Below are 18371 nucleotides of genomic sequence, written 5' to 3' on the forward strand. Positions count from 1 at the left end.
CTATATATATATATATATATATATATTTTTAAAGGCAAATGGGAAAAACCCATAAAACAGCAAACAGCCACATAATGCAATAACTATTTAAAATTAAAACGGAACAGTAGAGAAAATCCGATCAGAATGACAAAATAAACTAAGCATCCACTGGAAGGAATCCCAATATCTGCAGACGGATCCGTTTCACCCTTCCAGGCCTCATCAGTGCAGCTAGGGTATAGACCCAAACGAAACGTTCGACCAGCTTAGGTAAGGCCCAAACTAGTCCCACGACCACTAATGATTGTTTGAATAAAGGACACATTAATACATTGAGTAGCATAGCTCTCAACAAATGTTGTCCTATAAAATAAAGAAATTGTGTAACAAAATGCCTCTGACGGGATTTGAACCTGCAACCTCTCGCTGTCAAGGCAGCATCATTACCATTAGACCACAGAGGCTTCATGGTTGAACAGATTCAAATAACATCAAATAACGAAAATGAACTATGGACATATCACAAATATTACCAGCAGACTCCTCAATGGCAGACCAGAGTGGATATAAGTAAATACAAATATATAAATAAATATAAGAATACAATGAACACCTACATAAGAACATTAATCGGAACACTGTCAATATTAGCTACAATTGCCCTGGAAACCTTGAACACAATAAATATTGATGGTCACAACAAAGTAACCATAAATAAGAAAACAAATCAGCGAAGAAGCAAAAAATTTTAACAGCAGAAAATCTGAAAAATGTCCTATTGTATGTCGGGCCACTGCCTCAGAGAATGCGTAATTTACTGTACCAAGCAACAGATTTTCCTTTCATTTCTTTAGGCACAAGCGCCCAAGATAAGGATACAGGAATTTGAAATAATGGGGACCCAGGGAGAGTTATTGCAAATGGAGGGTCTATACAGTACCATCTCAGACTCACTATGGTTGGGGCCGAGGTAAGAAAATTTATGATTATGATACTTCTACTGTAGCTAGATGGTACTCTCAGACATAAAAATTGAATATAATTTAATTTTTTCTCAATTTCAATTTTGGGATGTCCCTGTCTCAGGCTTTAACATAAATGTTACCTTATCTTATTGAATCGTTTGTGATATTCATATATTGAGACAAATAAATGAGATGAAATTAAACGAAATATTATTCTGTGAGTTGCATTCAAGATGACATTTTAACATAGGCCTATCACTGCCTATCAGCACAATGATGATGTGCACAGCTTAGTTCCCTGTAGTGTAGGCATATATAATATAAAAAACATAAAAATTGAATATAAATATAATTTAATTTTTTCTCAATTTCAATTTTGGGGTGTCCCTGTCTCAGGCTTTAACATAAATGTTACCTTATCTTATTGAATCGTTTGTGATATTCATATATTGAGACAAATAAATGAGATGAAATTAAACGAAATATTATTCTGTGAGTTGCATTCAAGATGACATTTTAACATACTAGGCCTATCACTGCCTATCAGCACAATGATGATGTGCACAGCTTAGTTCCCTGTAGTGTAGGCATATATAATATATTGTGAAGCAGCATGATACCCTAGAGAGTAGGACTCTTTAGTATTCTTGTCACAAGTAATCAATATATACAAACGATCATCAGAAGATTTTGATGAGGTTGATGAGGTGGATAAAGTATTAAATGTCTCTACAGGATAAAGCTAAATTTGAAAGTACTAGATGAACTTCAAATTTGTTTAGCAATACCAATCCCTAAATATAAGATGATATTATCACAATATTTAATTCAATTGTGTAAAATAAAACAACACAGGATTATATTAGACGTCTTATATGAATTTAATTTGCTTATTGTACTGTTAGTATTATAATACCAATATCCCTATAGGGAATTAGATGCTAACAAATTCAACAAGATTTTGTACTCACAATATTTAATTGTTGTGTTTAAGTTTTTTCTGCTATGTATTTTTGCACCTATACTTTCCTTTAGGATAAAATAAAGAAATTTGAATCTGAACTTACTATAATATGCATCTTGATAACAAAACACAATATCTGATACAAATAATGCTACATTAATCAATTCTGTATTAAATTATACGGACTGGATAACCAGCAATACAAAAGCCATATTTCTATTGTTATTCTAAGTATTGTTATTACCTGAAAATGATGAGCCTAGCTTACCAATCAAAGATCACCTTTAACACATGATTATCTTCTCAAGTACAGTTGAAAGTAGTAACTGTATCCTAGAAAAGGTTGTATGGTGTTTTAACAATGTCCTACTATACATTACCCACTCTCAATACACCATATATATGTACAGCACCACTGCCCAAGCCATGAGTGTTGATTATTGTTTACATTCTGTTAGACCACTCACTGTTAATTCATATTAAGTGTGCAATGGTGAACAAAACAATTATGTACGCACAATCAGACTGAATAGGCTGTGCACCAGTGCATTCTGCACGCGCTCAAATGTTTAGGATGCTGGATTAAATTACTAAGCGCAGGTGAGATCATGAGGTCGGGTCACATTACCCCTAAGGTACAGTGGGTTGAAATGAATGTAATCAATTCTTGCCTACAGTATACAACAGGTTTAGATGAGTGGAAGCCATCTTAAACGCATCACCAATCCTAATGCATAATCTGTAATGTTGAGCTAATTAATTTGTCTCAATAACTCAAAATACAATTCAATATTTGAAGGGTTTGTGTTATAAGCTTTCAATTATATAAAAGCAAAGATTTCCTTGTCTATTAACAGATATGCATCACTGATCTTACCCATCTATTGGCTTATAACCTATTTAAAGATGCTTTTGTTTTTTTTGTTTTTTTTGTTTTTTTTCGGAAATTTTAAGCCACCCCTGTCTAAAGCCACCCAACAATGGACTATACCATTGTAAGGTGGGGGTGCACATTGGGTTGTTAGTCTCAGCCCAAATTTGGGCCGCAAAACATTTTTGGAAAGCCGCAAAGCCATCTAGAAATTGAAAAAAAAAATAACAAAGAGATGCTTTATGATGGAGAAAATAGTTTTTAATAAAGCCGCTTCATTGTTACAGCAAATGCGTCGCTTGCACCCGCTGCTAAAGTGCCAGATGATGGGTGCTATTTGAGTTATAAGCAGTTTTTGTGTCTATGCCCCTTGGGAGCTAGACATTATGTTATCATCTAGTATTAACCCTGTAAGATCGAGTAAATCTGTTATGGAGGAATGATGGGATGAGTCATGAGCTAAAGATAAAAATAAATATAAGACCTGTCCTAGAAAGATCACTACAGTAAATAACACCACACATTTCTTGATAACCGAATGCCCATGTGAATACTTCATTACTAAACATAATACCTGTATAAGATAGTATAATACATATACTCCAAGTATTGAAATGCACGCCATCGTGTCTTGAATCCCGACACAATGATGTGCATTTCGATACTTGGAATATGTACTATACTATCTTATCTGAGATTAATCAGTGGACCTTTCGATAATACCTGTATAGTAAGGTAGTCTTTCAAATTTGCGGAGTAACAGAGTGTGCGTAAAAGATTTTGAAAGAAGGAGAAAGCTATGACGTGTGTGGCTGAACCGTGTTTGGTTGAATCATGGTAGAAAAAAAAATCAACAATTGTGGGGTGGGGAACACAAATGTACAGTACTTTATTATTTATTTAATAAAATAATATTTAATATGAAATTTTATCACTGAGAGAACAGATAATGATGTTAAAACATTGTATATACACGGAGGCTTCATGATCAAAAGTTCTTGCCAGGATTTGGTATGTTGGTCCCTGGCGCGGATGGGCTGCTGGGCCGCGGCATGGTGCCTGGAATCATAAATAGGCCGCGAAGCAAATTATTTTGCATTTTGAGAACAGAATGTTTATGTCCTCAAAATGCAAAATAAAACAAGTGATAAATGATCACAGGTTCCCTTAATTATGCAATCACATGGGTTTTAGAAATGTATTTTTTTCTAGTTAAAATTTATCATTTATCTAGTATCATGTGTTACCATATTAATTATTATTATATTTTTCCTATCTTCTGGTAACTAAATACTATCACAATACCATCATTATTATTCTTTAAAGTGTAATATGTTACCATATAATATACACTTTTCAATTATAAGAACCAGTAAAACTTTGCCGATTTAAGACTCAAAATGTTATAACTTTGTTCTTATTATCAAACATAGAAAATTATCATTTATTCATATAAAGTTTTACTTTACTTTCATTTTTTTTAAATTAAAAATGACAAATATTGATTTACTTATATTGATATAGTTATCATTTTGTGCAATGACTATATATTTTTGGTCAATAACAAACCTTTAATTAAATCAATCTCTTTTGATAGGAGATTGAAATAATACTCTAAGTCTAATAGAATTATTCAAATGCTTGGTTCATTGGCATGTTAGAGGCTATGGCTGCATACATGCCAAGTTTGAGTTTGGCTGTGGATGGAGATTTGCACAGGAACGAAACAATTTAGGCGTGGGTCGAGGGCCCGCCTAGGGCCGGGGAAATTTTTAGGCCTTAGATGCTCTCTGGTGCACTCTGAGCAGATCTCTATATTTATGTCTAGCCTATAATAACTGGTACATAATGCCATGAAAAAACATTAAATCCTGCCTCGCTAGGCTCCATCTATACATGCGTAACTAGGCCTAAGGCCGCAGAGTCACGACCACCACTACACACAGACGCCCACCCAACACAACACACATACTACAGTACATGCAGATAGAGCCTAGGCCTAAGCCCTACATGTACTTCGGGATCGATATTAAAATAAACTTCATTTTTTCGGAAGACTGCTTAGTACCAAAACTCTATTAACTATAATTTTTTTAGTACTGTTATTAAAGAACTGAAGCTTACTTGAAAGAAAAAGTATTTTTTATGCACCGATTCTGTTCCAAATCTTCGCGGCGAAAACTTGGGGCCCCATCCATTCCCATGTGATTTCTGATTTCGTTAATTTGTTGAAATTTATTTACTCAACTAACAGCCATCTCATTGAATGAGGTCGGCGCTGGATGCAAAAGATCGTAACATGGAGGATAAACAAGGCGGTTCTACCACGCCTGCCTTGCCCTGGAGTTGTTATTTTGATAAACAACTTAAATAACAACAGAATTACGGCAGTCACTTTCACAAGATATTGTTTTAAAACCATAATACCTGTCTCTTATACACATCTATTTTTGTTTCATTGCTCTATGACATTGTGGAAATTTTCGGGAGATATTAATAAAAATCGGGAGGGCGGGAGACGGCCTAAAAAATCGGGAGAAACCCACGATTTTCGGGAGACTTGGGATCTCTGTAATACACACATGATAATAAATAATGTGGTAATGTGGTAGTGGTATTGTGATATAGAAGAAAGGAAATATAATAATATGGTAACACATGATACAGAATAAATAATAAAATACATTTCTAGATACTCTTCTCGATTGCATAATTAAGAGAAGCTATGACTATTTACCCCTTGTTTTGTTTAGCATTTTGAGTACTGAATGTTTTTGCCTAATCTAGGCTACTCCCAGTTTCTAATTCATGATGCACAAAAGAACTAGAAATCCTCCTTTTATCCTAGTATGCTCCTAGTATCATTTAAACCTATGTCATAGGAGTGATGGTTAAAGTTATTACCAGCTTTTTAACCAATCAGATGTCTGGAATCTATGTGATATATAATATTTCTTAAGATTACTTCAAACTCTTTGTTAATCATAATTCTGACCAAATAATGATGAAGCTATAATAATGATTCATGATAAAATTTATTCTATTTTATCCCTCATTCATGCCTATGCATGTCATTCATGCATATTGATTTTTTTTTTTACCAACCTATTCAAGAATGCAGCTTTACAATACACATTCAAACAACTATAAACACCCATCTGCTCTAGGAAAACTGAAAAGCCTTTCGGATATACTGGAGTGCCTTTAAAGACAATTTATTCTGGTATATACAGTATATAGATGATAATTATTTTTATTTATTATTTCTATCTCAAAATTATTTAGAGATGGGTGAGAGGGTAAGCAGCCAATAGCAAAGCATGTCATTAAAATGACTATTTTGTATGATTTTTTACATCTTTAATTTACATTTTTAAGTTTCAAAATATTTATTCTCTCTCTATTGCCGAAAATAGATTATCCACAACTTTATGAGTACATTTGCAACTAAAAACCTGTTATAAAATTTGCATTTTTCCTGGACTATGTATACAATTAGAAATTGAGACCATCTAAGCTGTTATTTCTAGAATTTTTATACGTGCTTTTGTAAAGAGAAAGTCCTCTACATTGAAAGACATTTAGCAATATGACTGCTCTATGGTCTGGTGGCCCAACAAGATGAAATACAGGCGGGCAAAAAAGATGCCTGGAAAATGGGAAAAAAATTTGATATTGGAAGTATAGTGGATGAATAGGAGAAACGGTAACGTTTTCTGTATTAAACCACTTACTTCACGTTATATAAATATTAACCTGTATCCTTTAATTTTGTAGAGTATAATGTATTATGAAAAATTCAAATATAATTTGTTTTTGGTACATTGATTTGAGGGCAAGTAGGCTTGGACTTTATGACAGAGGTTTAAACCTCCTGCAAATGACATTTCCATGGCGATGTTGCTACTGTTTCTACGTCCATTAAAATACAATTCAAGTTAGAAAATCACTACCATTAAAACATCATTATGTAAAAATATTTCTGATTTTCTATTAAGAAATCTTAGTCATATCCAATTTGCACAAACATTATACTTATTTTAGTCTTTTTGGGCATGATGAATTATTGATATAATTACTTTTATGCATTTTTTTCATAACATTATTGGAAGTATTTTTTTTCTGTGAGTCTGTATACTGTACCTCAGAGCCATAAAAATTATGTTATTATAATTTGTATTGATTTGTTTGATGGGCACTAAGTAAATATGCAAGCATTTGTTGCTACTGTCAGTGTTGAGAAGCCATAATTCCAATACATTTTGTGAGAATTACGGCAGTCACTTTCACAAGATATTGTTTTAAAACCATAATACAGTATTTTCATCATTCTTATAATCATTATCATTATTGTCATTTTCACAAAAGATTGTTTTAAATCATAACATTCCCATCATTCTCATAACCATAGCCATCCTCATATCACTTCCATCAACATTATTATCAACCTCTTCATTATTCTCATTATCATTATCACCCCTGGAATCATTTCCATAATTATTATCATTATCATCAATTATTTTGATCATTTATTATCATATCAAACCAACATCATAATCAAAATTATTTTCATCATCCTTAACATCAAAGTTAATTCTGTCATCATTGTAATCCTAACCAACATTATTATATCCAATAACAAATGTAAACATCATCATCAATATTATCATCATCACCACCAACATCACAATTTATCACTGAAAATCTTATACGACTCATTCTCAATCGCATTAATTTCCGTCTAGCCATACCAACCATCATCTCCGTTCTGTGATACCACTATTGATGCCTTGTCCAATTGGTTATTGCAAATGAGCGGGAAACCAAATTAAAGCAATGCCCAACAATTTAAAAATTAAAGTTCTGAAGAACAATATTTTAGATTAAGGTTGTTGGATGTAGTGTTACTAGGACGTAGTGTTGTTAGGGGACACCATTATTCATCCTTCCAGTAGTGTCCGCACTATACTGCTATTGCATTAGTTAGGTTAGCACACTTTGTTTGGGCTAGGTTCTATGCAAACTCGGGGGGATGTTTTTGACCTATTGTGGAGAGACGCTCACAGCGCTTCGTAACTAAAAAGCAAGGCGCTAAACAAGTAACAAGTAGGAAGGAACCAACCCATTCTCTATGTTTTGTATTGCATTAGAAAAGTAAACATCAAAATACTATGGGAAAGAAAATCATTTATGTCCAAACATAATTCAGTCAAAGATGTTAAATAATGGATATGGAACACTCATGTAACCGTCCACCTCCCCTACCCCACTTTCCTTTGCCTGAGGAGAGATATCACTGACAAACCTTTGGGTGATAAAACAATTGGGCCTATTTATAAACACCATATTTCTGAGTAACAGTATGTAATCCTCTAAGCAGTATCAGTATCTGGAATTGACATAAGCCTACCTGTTACATAGTTCGACTAGAACTACGACTAAATCACACCAACCTCAACTAAAATTATACCTCCTCAGGCCGATTTTTTTAGTCAGCCTAGGGTCAGGTTAAATCGCTGGCTTGAAATATCTACCACACTAAAAACATGCGTTTTGTAATTTACGATAAAGTGAAATGAATAAGAACGATTGTATAAATAGGCCTGATGTATCTCTCGAGCGTGTTCAAGAAAAGTGATAGTATCTCCAGTGTGTTCAAGAAAAGTGACAGTATGTTTAGCTTCCAAAAGGCGAAATTAACATGTTTTGCTAGCCACGTCCAACAGTTCCTAATTTGCATGAAATCCCCTCGCGTTGTGGTCACATAGCTTCACCGTAACAACAACAATGATGGCGCCGCCCTCGCTAGACCTCAACTACGATAGTGACAGTTCAAATTCTCTATAGTTTAGATGTTAATTACTAATATAGTTATTATTATAGAATATTAGGCGAATAATGGATGGTCTATTATGAATTATGAGGAAATATGTTTTTGTAAGACAGACAGCATTTTAATATTCATCCGTGTTACAGTATCTCTAACATTTCGTCTTCTTTTAAAATTAGCTCTTTTCATTGGTTATTTTGATAGTTGTTGTTTGCCAGCCGTCTTCTGCAGAACTACAACTAGGACTTAATTTAGTCGTAGTTAGAACTTTCACTACGTTGTTTGTGAATACAAATTTAAGTTGAAGTTGAAACTAGCACTAAATGAAGTTCTAGTTCGAAGTTTAACTAAAGTTTGTTTTAAGAATACGGGCGTTAGTAACATCCAAGAGATAAGACGAAAATAATTTTAGAAAAATTTCTTAGAATTTATTTATTTATTTATTTTTTTTTTTGTCGCTTCCTAATATATATAACTATGCCATATGTGAATTTCATCAATGTAGCTTTCATATTTTTGGTAAAACAAAAATAAATATAAGCAGTACAGTATACTGGTTTCCAGTGCATTTTGATATACTCGCCAAATTTGTTTGCCTACTAGGGTAGTGCACCGCCAGTGTTTTAGCCAGGCCAATGTGAAAACCGAAAAAAGTATTTGAAGAAAGAAGAAATTTATATTCAAATTTAAAATCTGAGAGTGCCATTTCCAGCATCTAGATGCACTATAATCATAAATGTTCTCAGCCCTAATCATTGTGGGAATGAAGTGGTATAGACCCGCCATCTGTGGAAGTCCCTCCCTGGGCCCCCTCCTTTTCCAACTCCTGGATATGCCACTACTACCAGTTAGGCAGTTGTGGTAGACATGATTAGCAACACTATGAAAAGAAATCTGTGAAATCCACAAGGCAAATTGGTATTTCCATTGTATAATTGTACGTTTAATAGCAGCATATGTATCTGTGATAAAGAATACATCAGTGCAAACTGGCATATGTGGTATCCCATCCAAACAAAATACTGTATTAATCAGTCTGTGTACATAAACAATCAATTGCTCAACCTACCAAGATGAAATCTAAAAATGAGTCAAGTAGACTAGGATCATCCTGGTCTTCATTGGTGTCCATACTTGATTCTCGTGATCCCATGATTGTAAATCAAAATCAATAAAAACAATGTCCGGTGATAAAGTAAAGACGCGTAGCACTTTAAAATATTACGCCATAACAATTCTCTTTACACAATCAGACATTGCAAACAGCAGGCCTGGTTCTATTAAACTGTCGGCCATATCAATTAATACTTGTGTTACTTCCAGGTCCAAGCAGCTGTGTGGCTTATTAAATTGAGAACAAATGAATGCAATTCAACATGCAAATTTAGTTAAATGTCAGTTACCTACACCAGCATATTAAAAAAGATTTGGTATCTGGAAACAGTGAATACATTATTTGCATTTTTTATTGTTTACTGACAGCTTGCATATGTAAGCTATATTCTGATTGGTCATTGATAGCCAAAACATATCTCAATAATTTATCATGAAATACATTTTGCTGGTACACTAGTTCAAAGCTACGCAGGTAAGTATGTACTTGTTCTGATGGTAGCAATGTTATCTCATAATATTTAGTACATAGATATCTTGAGAAGCATGTGCTTTGAGAGAACTAAGGGGCCCAATATGGTGGGGGCGGTCTTAGCTCGAACATTATTATTACCGTCTTGCCTTTAGCATATATTCTTAAAATACACCTATTTTTAAAATATATTTTGTTTTTATATAATAACACATTGTATAAGAACACTGAGGCTAAATTTGCTTAAAAATTAAGAACAAAATAAGAACAAATTGAGGCAAAGATAAAATGTCAAATGAGGTTTTTATTATTATTTTTTTTTAATAAAAAAAAAACCCAACAAATCTTATCTGTAACTTATTTGCAGTAGGTGTGACTATGTAATAATATCTATATACAGTACAGTAATATAACGATAGAATAATATTATTTTATGTTTAAAAAGTGTATAAAAATAAGAACAAAATAAGAACATTTTAAGCCTGAAAGCAAGAAAAAACACTTTTCCTGGGCAAAATTTTACTGGTTCTTATAAAAAAAGTGATTCAGACACAGAAGATACAACACATTCAAGCCTGTTCACTGTGCACACACACACACAAATAACATATTGCTTTCACACATAAAAAGAAACATTATTCAGTAATATCAGCCAAATGGCAGAAGTATAAAATTAATTAGCATAAGTAGAATGTTATCATATTACATATTAACAACATACTCACACAATTTTGAATGGTTCAGTTTAACACCAAGGTTGCTGTCAATATAATTTGATAAACATTTAGGTCTATTGTTAATGAACAAAATGGTGGTGGCAACAAGTAATGGTGACAATGACTATGTTGATAATGTTGTTGTCGACGACAATGATGAAGATGATGATGATGATGATGAAATACAGGTTATGTATTAGGACATGGGGGAAGAAAAGGTTCACATTTTTTGACAGTTGAGAATATACTGAACAAAAAAATGGTTATTTTCATTATAGACTTGTATTTGGGCCTAATTTGCAATAGTAATGAAAAATTAAAGCTGTGGTTCAAGCGGCCTTGTCCCCATGACTGCACATGGGGAATCTAGTATAATTTTGAAATTTCCTGCACCTTTCCCCCACCTTTCTCAAGTGGCAATCCTGGATATGGCCATGAATATAATTATTCGAAGACTTGGAAGATGAGGAAGATAACACTGCATTCTCCAACAGACTACATAAGTAAGGGAAATCATATCAAGCACTATTATATCCCCTCCCTACTCCCCAGAAAAAATTAAATAAAAATAAACATTTTCAATTAAATATGACAAGGAAAGAAATAAAAAATGTCAAATATCTAATAAATATTCTAGAATTCATCTAAATTACTTACAGTAGTATCAAAATTTTCTATTTGTATTTTGAAATTCTGAAATAATCCAACGTGCATTAATTATGAGGCTAGCTGAATGACTAAATTATGCTTCTGCACGTATCTTCCCACAGTGCAGGTATCGTTACTGTACAAAATGAGATGGCCAAGCCTACATTACACAAATCTCAATAATAATACACTTACTCACCAAAGGCAGACAGCATCCTATAAAATTATCAACCTCACCAACAATCCCAGAAAACATTCCTTCACAACGAACATCACAGTCATGGAAAACAAATTTTCAAATGTACGAGACAAATTGGCCTACTGTACTATAATTTCTAAGCGGCATTTCAGTGAAGTGGTTTCTGTCAATGACTGTAATCTCATAAGCAGTATATTTGATTTCTAAAAATAATTTACAGTAGCCTCGCAAGTGTTAGTAGCTCTTCCTCTCAGAGTGAAAACATGAGAATAAGTGTATTATTTTAACTGTAAAATTGAATTAGTTACAACTGCGCCACGCATTTGTGTGGTTCCAAGACGGCAACTACTATTATTGTCAATTTGAAAACTTGGATTGACTAATGACATGAGTGATAATTGCATTGAATATGCTAAGTTAAGGCATGAATGACAGTGTGTTTTGCTATGCAAACATAAAATTCATTTCAACAGAATGCACTTGTCACATCTAATTAGTGATGTTTTGACTTCGTCCTTTATTTTCCTTTATTTGCTCATTAACATTAATTAGGACTTCTACTCAAAGCAAATAAGTTCAAGGTTACACTAGGAACGGAGGTGGGTGCAAGTGCAATCAAGATAGTTGAGACACAACTGGTAGAACTTGGAACCCGATCCCAGAAGGCGGCAAATGCTAAAAAAAAAAAAAAAAAAAAAAAAAACCCAATAAAAAAATCATACATTTTGATAGGTTATTATCAAGTTTAATAAGTTTAAATCATACTTTAAACTACTGCCAACATTTCAGAAATAAACAGTTCTATGACACATCAGGAGCTGGGATAAAATTGACACAACCGAGGCAAGCAAACCAGAATGTGAATTAAAGAGTAACCGTTTTCATTAATTTAGATGAACTGCAGAACATGAATCCTGAGTGTTATTTTTTTTTTCTGGTAGGTTTGAAGCGCAATCTCTATCAGGTACCCTGGGCATTATGTTTGCTATGTTGTAATCATAGGAAACGGGTTGTCTACAAAGCCCTGTCCAGACTATCAAATATTATTTGACAAAAACATGCAACATGTTTGAATTTGGTCATGATGACACCACATCATCAACATATATAGGCACATCATGACTATATATGGGCATACAACAGTTTTTGCCAAATAAAATTTGACAGTCTAGACCTAGTTAACTAAAAAAGTGCTATGGGTAGAATCAGCCAAAAGCTGCTAAACTAAAACCAATCAGTTATTTGACAAGGTGGGTGATTCAATCAAGAGTAGAGACTATACAATGAGGATAAGTATAATTCATTATGCCAGTTCAGAAATTCTATTATAATTGCACTCTTGCAAAAAATGATAGAGATAAATTGTAGGCTTTAATGACTTAAAATGAGTACACATTTTGTTTTTTATTTATAAGAACCATTAAAATTTTGCCCAGTCTCAGTATTCTTATTTTTTGGCCAATTTCAGGCTCAAAATGTTCTTATTTTGTTCTTATTTTAAAACATAAAAAAATATTATTTTACAGTCCCGATCGCAATTACATAGTAACACCTACTGCAAATAAGGTAAAGATAGATAGTTGGTTTTCTATTTAAAAAAAAATAAAAACCTCATTTGACATTTTATCTCAGCCTTAATTTGTTCTTATTTTGTTTTTAATTTTTAAGAGATTTCAGCTTCAGTGTTCTTCTAAAATGTGTTCTTATTAAAAAAAAAAAAAAAAGTGTACCCTATCTGTACTGCAGTACCAAATTCAGGATTAAAGCACATGGGGAAAATGGATGTGACTGCCATTTTGGAGTAATTTCAGCAATTGTGATTTTGACCATCAAAACAAGTGGAGGGAGAGGGGGAAGGTGCCATTGGATCTGCAAAAATAAGGCAGGAGGGAGGTTGGGTGTGGGAGGGCCCCTCCCACAATAGAACATATTTTCATTTTTGGGTTCTATTGTGCAATTTGGTGCATACCTACAGTATAATACAATTTTACTTGCAGAATTCTTAAGAGCAAACTCCAAGAAATGAGACACATGATATTGTGTTTTGATTCAATATTTCAACATTTATTATTTCATCTTCAGGAATAAATGAAATTTTTAAGCAATGGGAAAGAGTTAACCTTACTCCTGTGAAGTTGATGAGTGGGCTTTGTTATAAGCCCAGGTGGCCTTTTTTGCAGATTTTGATACATCTTAAGGTAGCTCAAATGCATGAGCTGGCACCTCCTGTGCCAATTTGATGGTCAGAATACTTGACAATGTTCCCTTTGGATCTAAATTTGGGCGAAAGGCAGTTTTGTTTTTCTCACTCCTCTTGGGATTTGAATGAGGTATTACAAAATTACTATACCAGGCTTGCCACTTTACATAGGCCTATCCTGATCATCGATTTTCTATTGAGATAGCCCCCCGAGTGTTTTTTTTTTTCTTCTTTTGGCCTCATCCACGACCGGCGTGAGAAACAGATTGTTGAGCGGGTGGAGCATGAGAAGAGGAGCTGAGGCATGATTCTCACGCCATAAGCATGAGGCTTGGTAGGTATGACAAAAATGAGACACAAAATAATTTTTTGAAAAAATTAAAGAAAATATAAAATAGATACTGTCAAACCAGAAACTTTCGCAGCACAAATCTTTTGCGAATTGATAATTTCGGCTGTTTTCGCAACATTTAACTTTCACAAATCACAAATGGCCTAAATTTCATGAGAGGAATACAATACAATAGCTGAAAATATCGTATTGTGAGTTTTAGGCTTAGGCCCAGTGGCGGCTCTAGGATATAATTTATGGGGGGAGGGGGATGGGGCTAAGATGTCCGACTGGGGGCTATGTATTTATGGGTGTAACTATAGCGTGCAGCGTTATCCGAGGGCCGAAAACCCGAGCCAGAGTGGGTATGGGAGGGGGTGTCCCCTCCTCCCAAAACAAGATTTTTTTTTTTAATTGGGACTTTTAGATGGCCGGAAATGGCTGGGATGGGAAAACTAGGCTTATTTTAATTTTCTTTTTTGGTCGAGCTTTGGCTGATTGGAGGGGGGGGGGCCTTGACAAGCCCGATAGGGGATTAAGCCCCCCGCTCCCATGCTGGCGCCGCCCCTGCATAAGCCTGCCTACCTCAGCTGCTCTAGGACTTAGCTGGCTATCCCAGACACACATAATTATAACAAAGAGAGGAAATATACAGAATACTCACTCATACGATATTCCCTAAATTTTGTATGGTATTCAAGCATCCTACCATGAACAATGTTTATTAAAACGTATTTTATTAACAAGTTATTTTCTTTTAATACTTGATTCAAATATCACAGTTATGTCATGGTATTGTAAACTAGTTGCTTCTTAGTATATTATTATTTTTATTATTATTATTATTAGTTCTTAGTTTCTTCTTAGTATAGGCCTAGCAGGCCTGTAGCCAGGGGGGGTTTTTATGGTTCGGGCGAACCCCCCTTTTCTAGCGAACCCCCTGTTTTCTAGCAAACCCCCTCGAATTTTTGAATGAGTCCCACTCGGACGGAATGTCTTACCCAGCATTAAATCAAAATTTAGCACCTAATTCATTATTTGGTCACCCGTTTTTAAATTGTAGCCTGCGATACAAGCCTATTCATAGAATATCTCAGCTTCAGAAGTTCGGAGATTTAAATTGAACGCAACTCCAGCAAACCATGACTTTACGATGGCGCACATAAGGATGGCAAACATCGATAAAAACCCTCAACTTTCACTTGCCTTTGGCTGAATGTTTGTAAGAAATGTACCAACCGGTAACGAAACCGGTCGCCGTCTACCTAGAGTAAATGGTGCCACCAAACGAAGCTAAAGTTTTGCGACTTAATCCACCAAATGCAGATAAAGTTTTGCGACTTAATCACCTGATTGTGGATTGTGTGGTTAGTAAATTCCATAGCCATACTGTCCATAGTGCACACTTAACTATGTGCTGAAGGACCATTTTGGGGAAATTGACTCTCCTTTTTTCCATCCCAAACAAAATATTAATTATTCAACATGGTCCATCTCAGTCATCATAGCCAGTCAAAAAATTAGGAAGTTTGTTTTCAACAGCAGACACACACTACAGAACGGAGTGCGTGCAAAACAAGTGTTTGTTAATTTTTAGTGATAAAGAATCATGAAACGTCATAGAATAACTGAATTTTTTCGTCCGCTGTTGCAAAGAAGGAAACGACAGATAGTCCTTTAAGGTGGGTTATTGATTACAAAATCAATTAGCCTAGCCTAGATGTTGACTTGCAGGTTCGCTCCTCGTTCATTTAGAGACAGAATTATACCCCGACGACAACAAACTAGTATAGGCTTAAGTACAGTAGGACGTACTACAGGTACTAGGCATAGGCTTTTGTTGTAAAAGTGCATGTACGGGATGCACCATAGGCCTATATTGAAAAAAGATTTTTTAATATAGGCCTATATATTTTGTTAATTATTATTGGTTGGCCTGGGACCTAGCAGGCAGAACAGCTTTACCATCGAAAGTCCTGGGATTCGACGATGACGTCCGTGCACGTTTACAAACGCCATTGATTAGAATGAAAATAGACGCGCTGAATTTGGTTTTTTTTTTTTATGAAAGATAGAATTTATCGAACATTTATCTATAAAAACAAGATTAATATTGTAGAAATTGTATTTCTAAAGATGCATATAATTCAAATTTCATTTAGTAGACAATAAATATTCAGTAAGATATACTAAAAACGATTATTAATTCTGAAATGTGCATCAAATTTCAGCTATTATTAATCAGTATGTATTATGTGATAAAGTCTTAAAATAATAATTTAGAATTTAGGCCTAGTATTATAACAAAATTTGTTATAATACTAGGCCTAAATTCGAAATTATTATTTGCATCTTTAGAAATACAATTTCTACAATATTAATCTTGTTTTTATAGATAAATGTTCGATAAATTCTATCTTTCATAAAAAAAAAAAAAACCAAATTCAGCGCGTCTATTTTCATTCTAATCAATGGCGTTTGTAAACGTGCACGGACGTTATTTAATAATTGTAATTAAAGTGTAGGTTCTCATGATGTCAGATGACGTATTAAATATGATGCTATATTTTTGGCTCTGACTTAATTTAATGATGGCACTGTCAGTAGTAATGACAATATTTTGTGCTTTTTTTAGCCATGTAGTAAAATAGTACTATTATTTTCAGTGTACAAAATGAGAGTTAAGAAGAACTAGTAGAAGAAGAAGAATAGGAAGAGGTAGAAGAAGAAGAATAGCTTTTTTTTTTGTTTTATAATAATAAATGTGTTAAGGCAGGCCCCAAGGACCCCACGCCCAGAGAACCCCCACTTGAAATGACCTGGCTACGGGCCTGCCTACACCTCGCAGTTAGTTACACATGTGCAATCACATGCAGTGATGACCAGAACATCCCTGATCAGTATAGAGTAGGTTAGAAGAATTTTACGAGTTCAACACCGGACTTTAAGGTCAGAATATCGATTCAATAATGGAAATACATTATAAGTTTATACATATTTAATAAAATCCACCAAAATAATTAAGATTTTTAAAATGCTGAAGTTGTTAACTCTTCACAAACATGTTTTAATTTGTGGAAATTCCCCATTTAGGCCTAGGCCCTAGATCTGCATTGCATCGTCGTCAGTGAGTTTAGGCATTGAAATACCAACAATTCTTGCTGTTTATTGTTCTTTATCATCTTTAAAAAAGTTAAAATTTATTTCTGGTGTAATTCAGTGATTTATGATGACCAAAATCTCATTTCTGAAACTGAATCGACACTCAGATAATACTACCGATCTTTTGCACTCGCAATACTTACAGTACTTCAAACATAGAAAATGTGACCTAAAATTATTCGCAACATAAAACTTTTGTGAATCTGGACCATTCGCAAAATTCGAAAGTTTAATGTGCGCAAAATTTCCTGCTTTTACAGTAGTCAATGCGATAAGACATAGCCAAATGCAGACGATTGCAGATATTGATCGATTATGGTGGAACAGTGAAAACGTGATAGCTCACAGCAATTATCAATTGTAAAAGAGAGATCATCAATTTTTTAAGTCACAGAAAGGAGTTTCATTAATAAATTCAAATAAGAACATTAATATGTTATTATGTATGAACAGCAATAAGAGGCCTGTATTTCAAAGGAAAGAGTATTTTTCAATTGTAAATCATGGTCACAAATGTGATATTGCGTCTTTACACAAAGTGCTCAAAAGCTGCATAAATAGACTAAACTCTTTAGTTTGAGACAAAAATATATGTATAAAGAAAAGAAACATAGTGAGAACATTGGTATGGTAGCTTTAGGAGTAAATGTATTGCAATGGGAGGAGCACTGTGGTTGGGGCTAGATGACCTGAAATGATCGACACTCTTATATAGTAAAATTCCTCACACCACTTATAGTCAAAATGAAGCACCAAAAATTTCACATGATCTTTATCAGCGATTTTCGGTAATCATAGATCTAAATAATCTGTGTGGTGTATCATTGAAAATAAACTTTAAAAATCGTCTTTGATGTACTTTAATTTACTTACTTAAATCTGCGAGTCCATACCCCTCTCATCTCCACCATGGTTGGA

At 34.0% G+C, this 18371-nt stretch overlaps 1 protein-coding gene across 18 annotated transcripts in view; it reads right to left on the reverse strand.

The window, feature by feature from the left end:
* The window catches only part of LOC117103432 (multiple C2 and transmembrane domain-containing protein 1-like), an 85936-nt gene that overhangs the window by 57350 nt on the left and 10215 nt on the right, over positions 1–18371 (reverse strand). For 5 of the 18 annotated variants that reach the window (XM_033243974.1, XM_033243978.1, XM_033243977.1 and 2 more), the window contains exon 1: positions 9682–10033. The exons of 1 other annotated variant lie outside the window; for it this stretch is intronic. In XM_033243974.1, the coding sequence (XP_033099865.1) occupies positions 9682–9765 (84 nt within the window). In that variant the 5' untranslated portion in view covers positions 9766–10033. Of the gene's footprint in view, positions 1–2155; positions 2315–9681; positions 10036–11760; positions 12014–18371 lie in introns of those variants that run through there. 12 more of the 18 variants (XM_033243986.1, XM_033243981.1, XM_033243984.1 and 9 more) reach the window with 7 other exon arrangements.

Source organism: Anneissia japonica, unplaced genomic scaffold, assembly GCF_011630105.1.
Source record: "Anneissia japonica isolate Jap-2015-1 unplaced genomic scaffold, ASM1163010v1 scaffold1272_len640109_cov177, whole genome shotgun sequence".
Lineage (NCBI taxonomy): Eukaryota > Metazoa > Echinodermata > Crinoidea > Comatulida > Comatulidae > Anneissia > Anneissia japonica.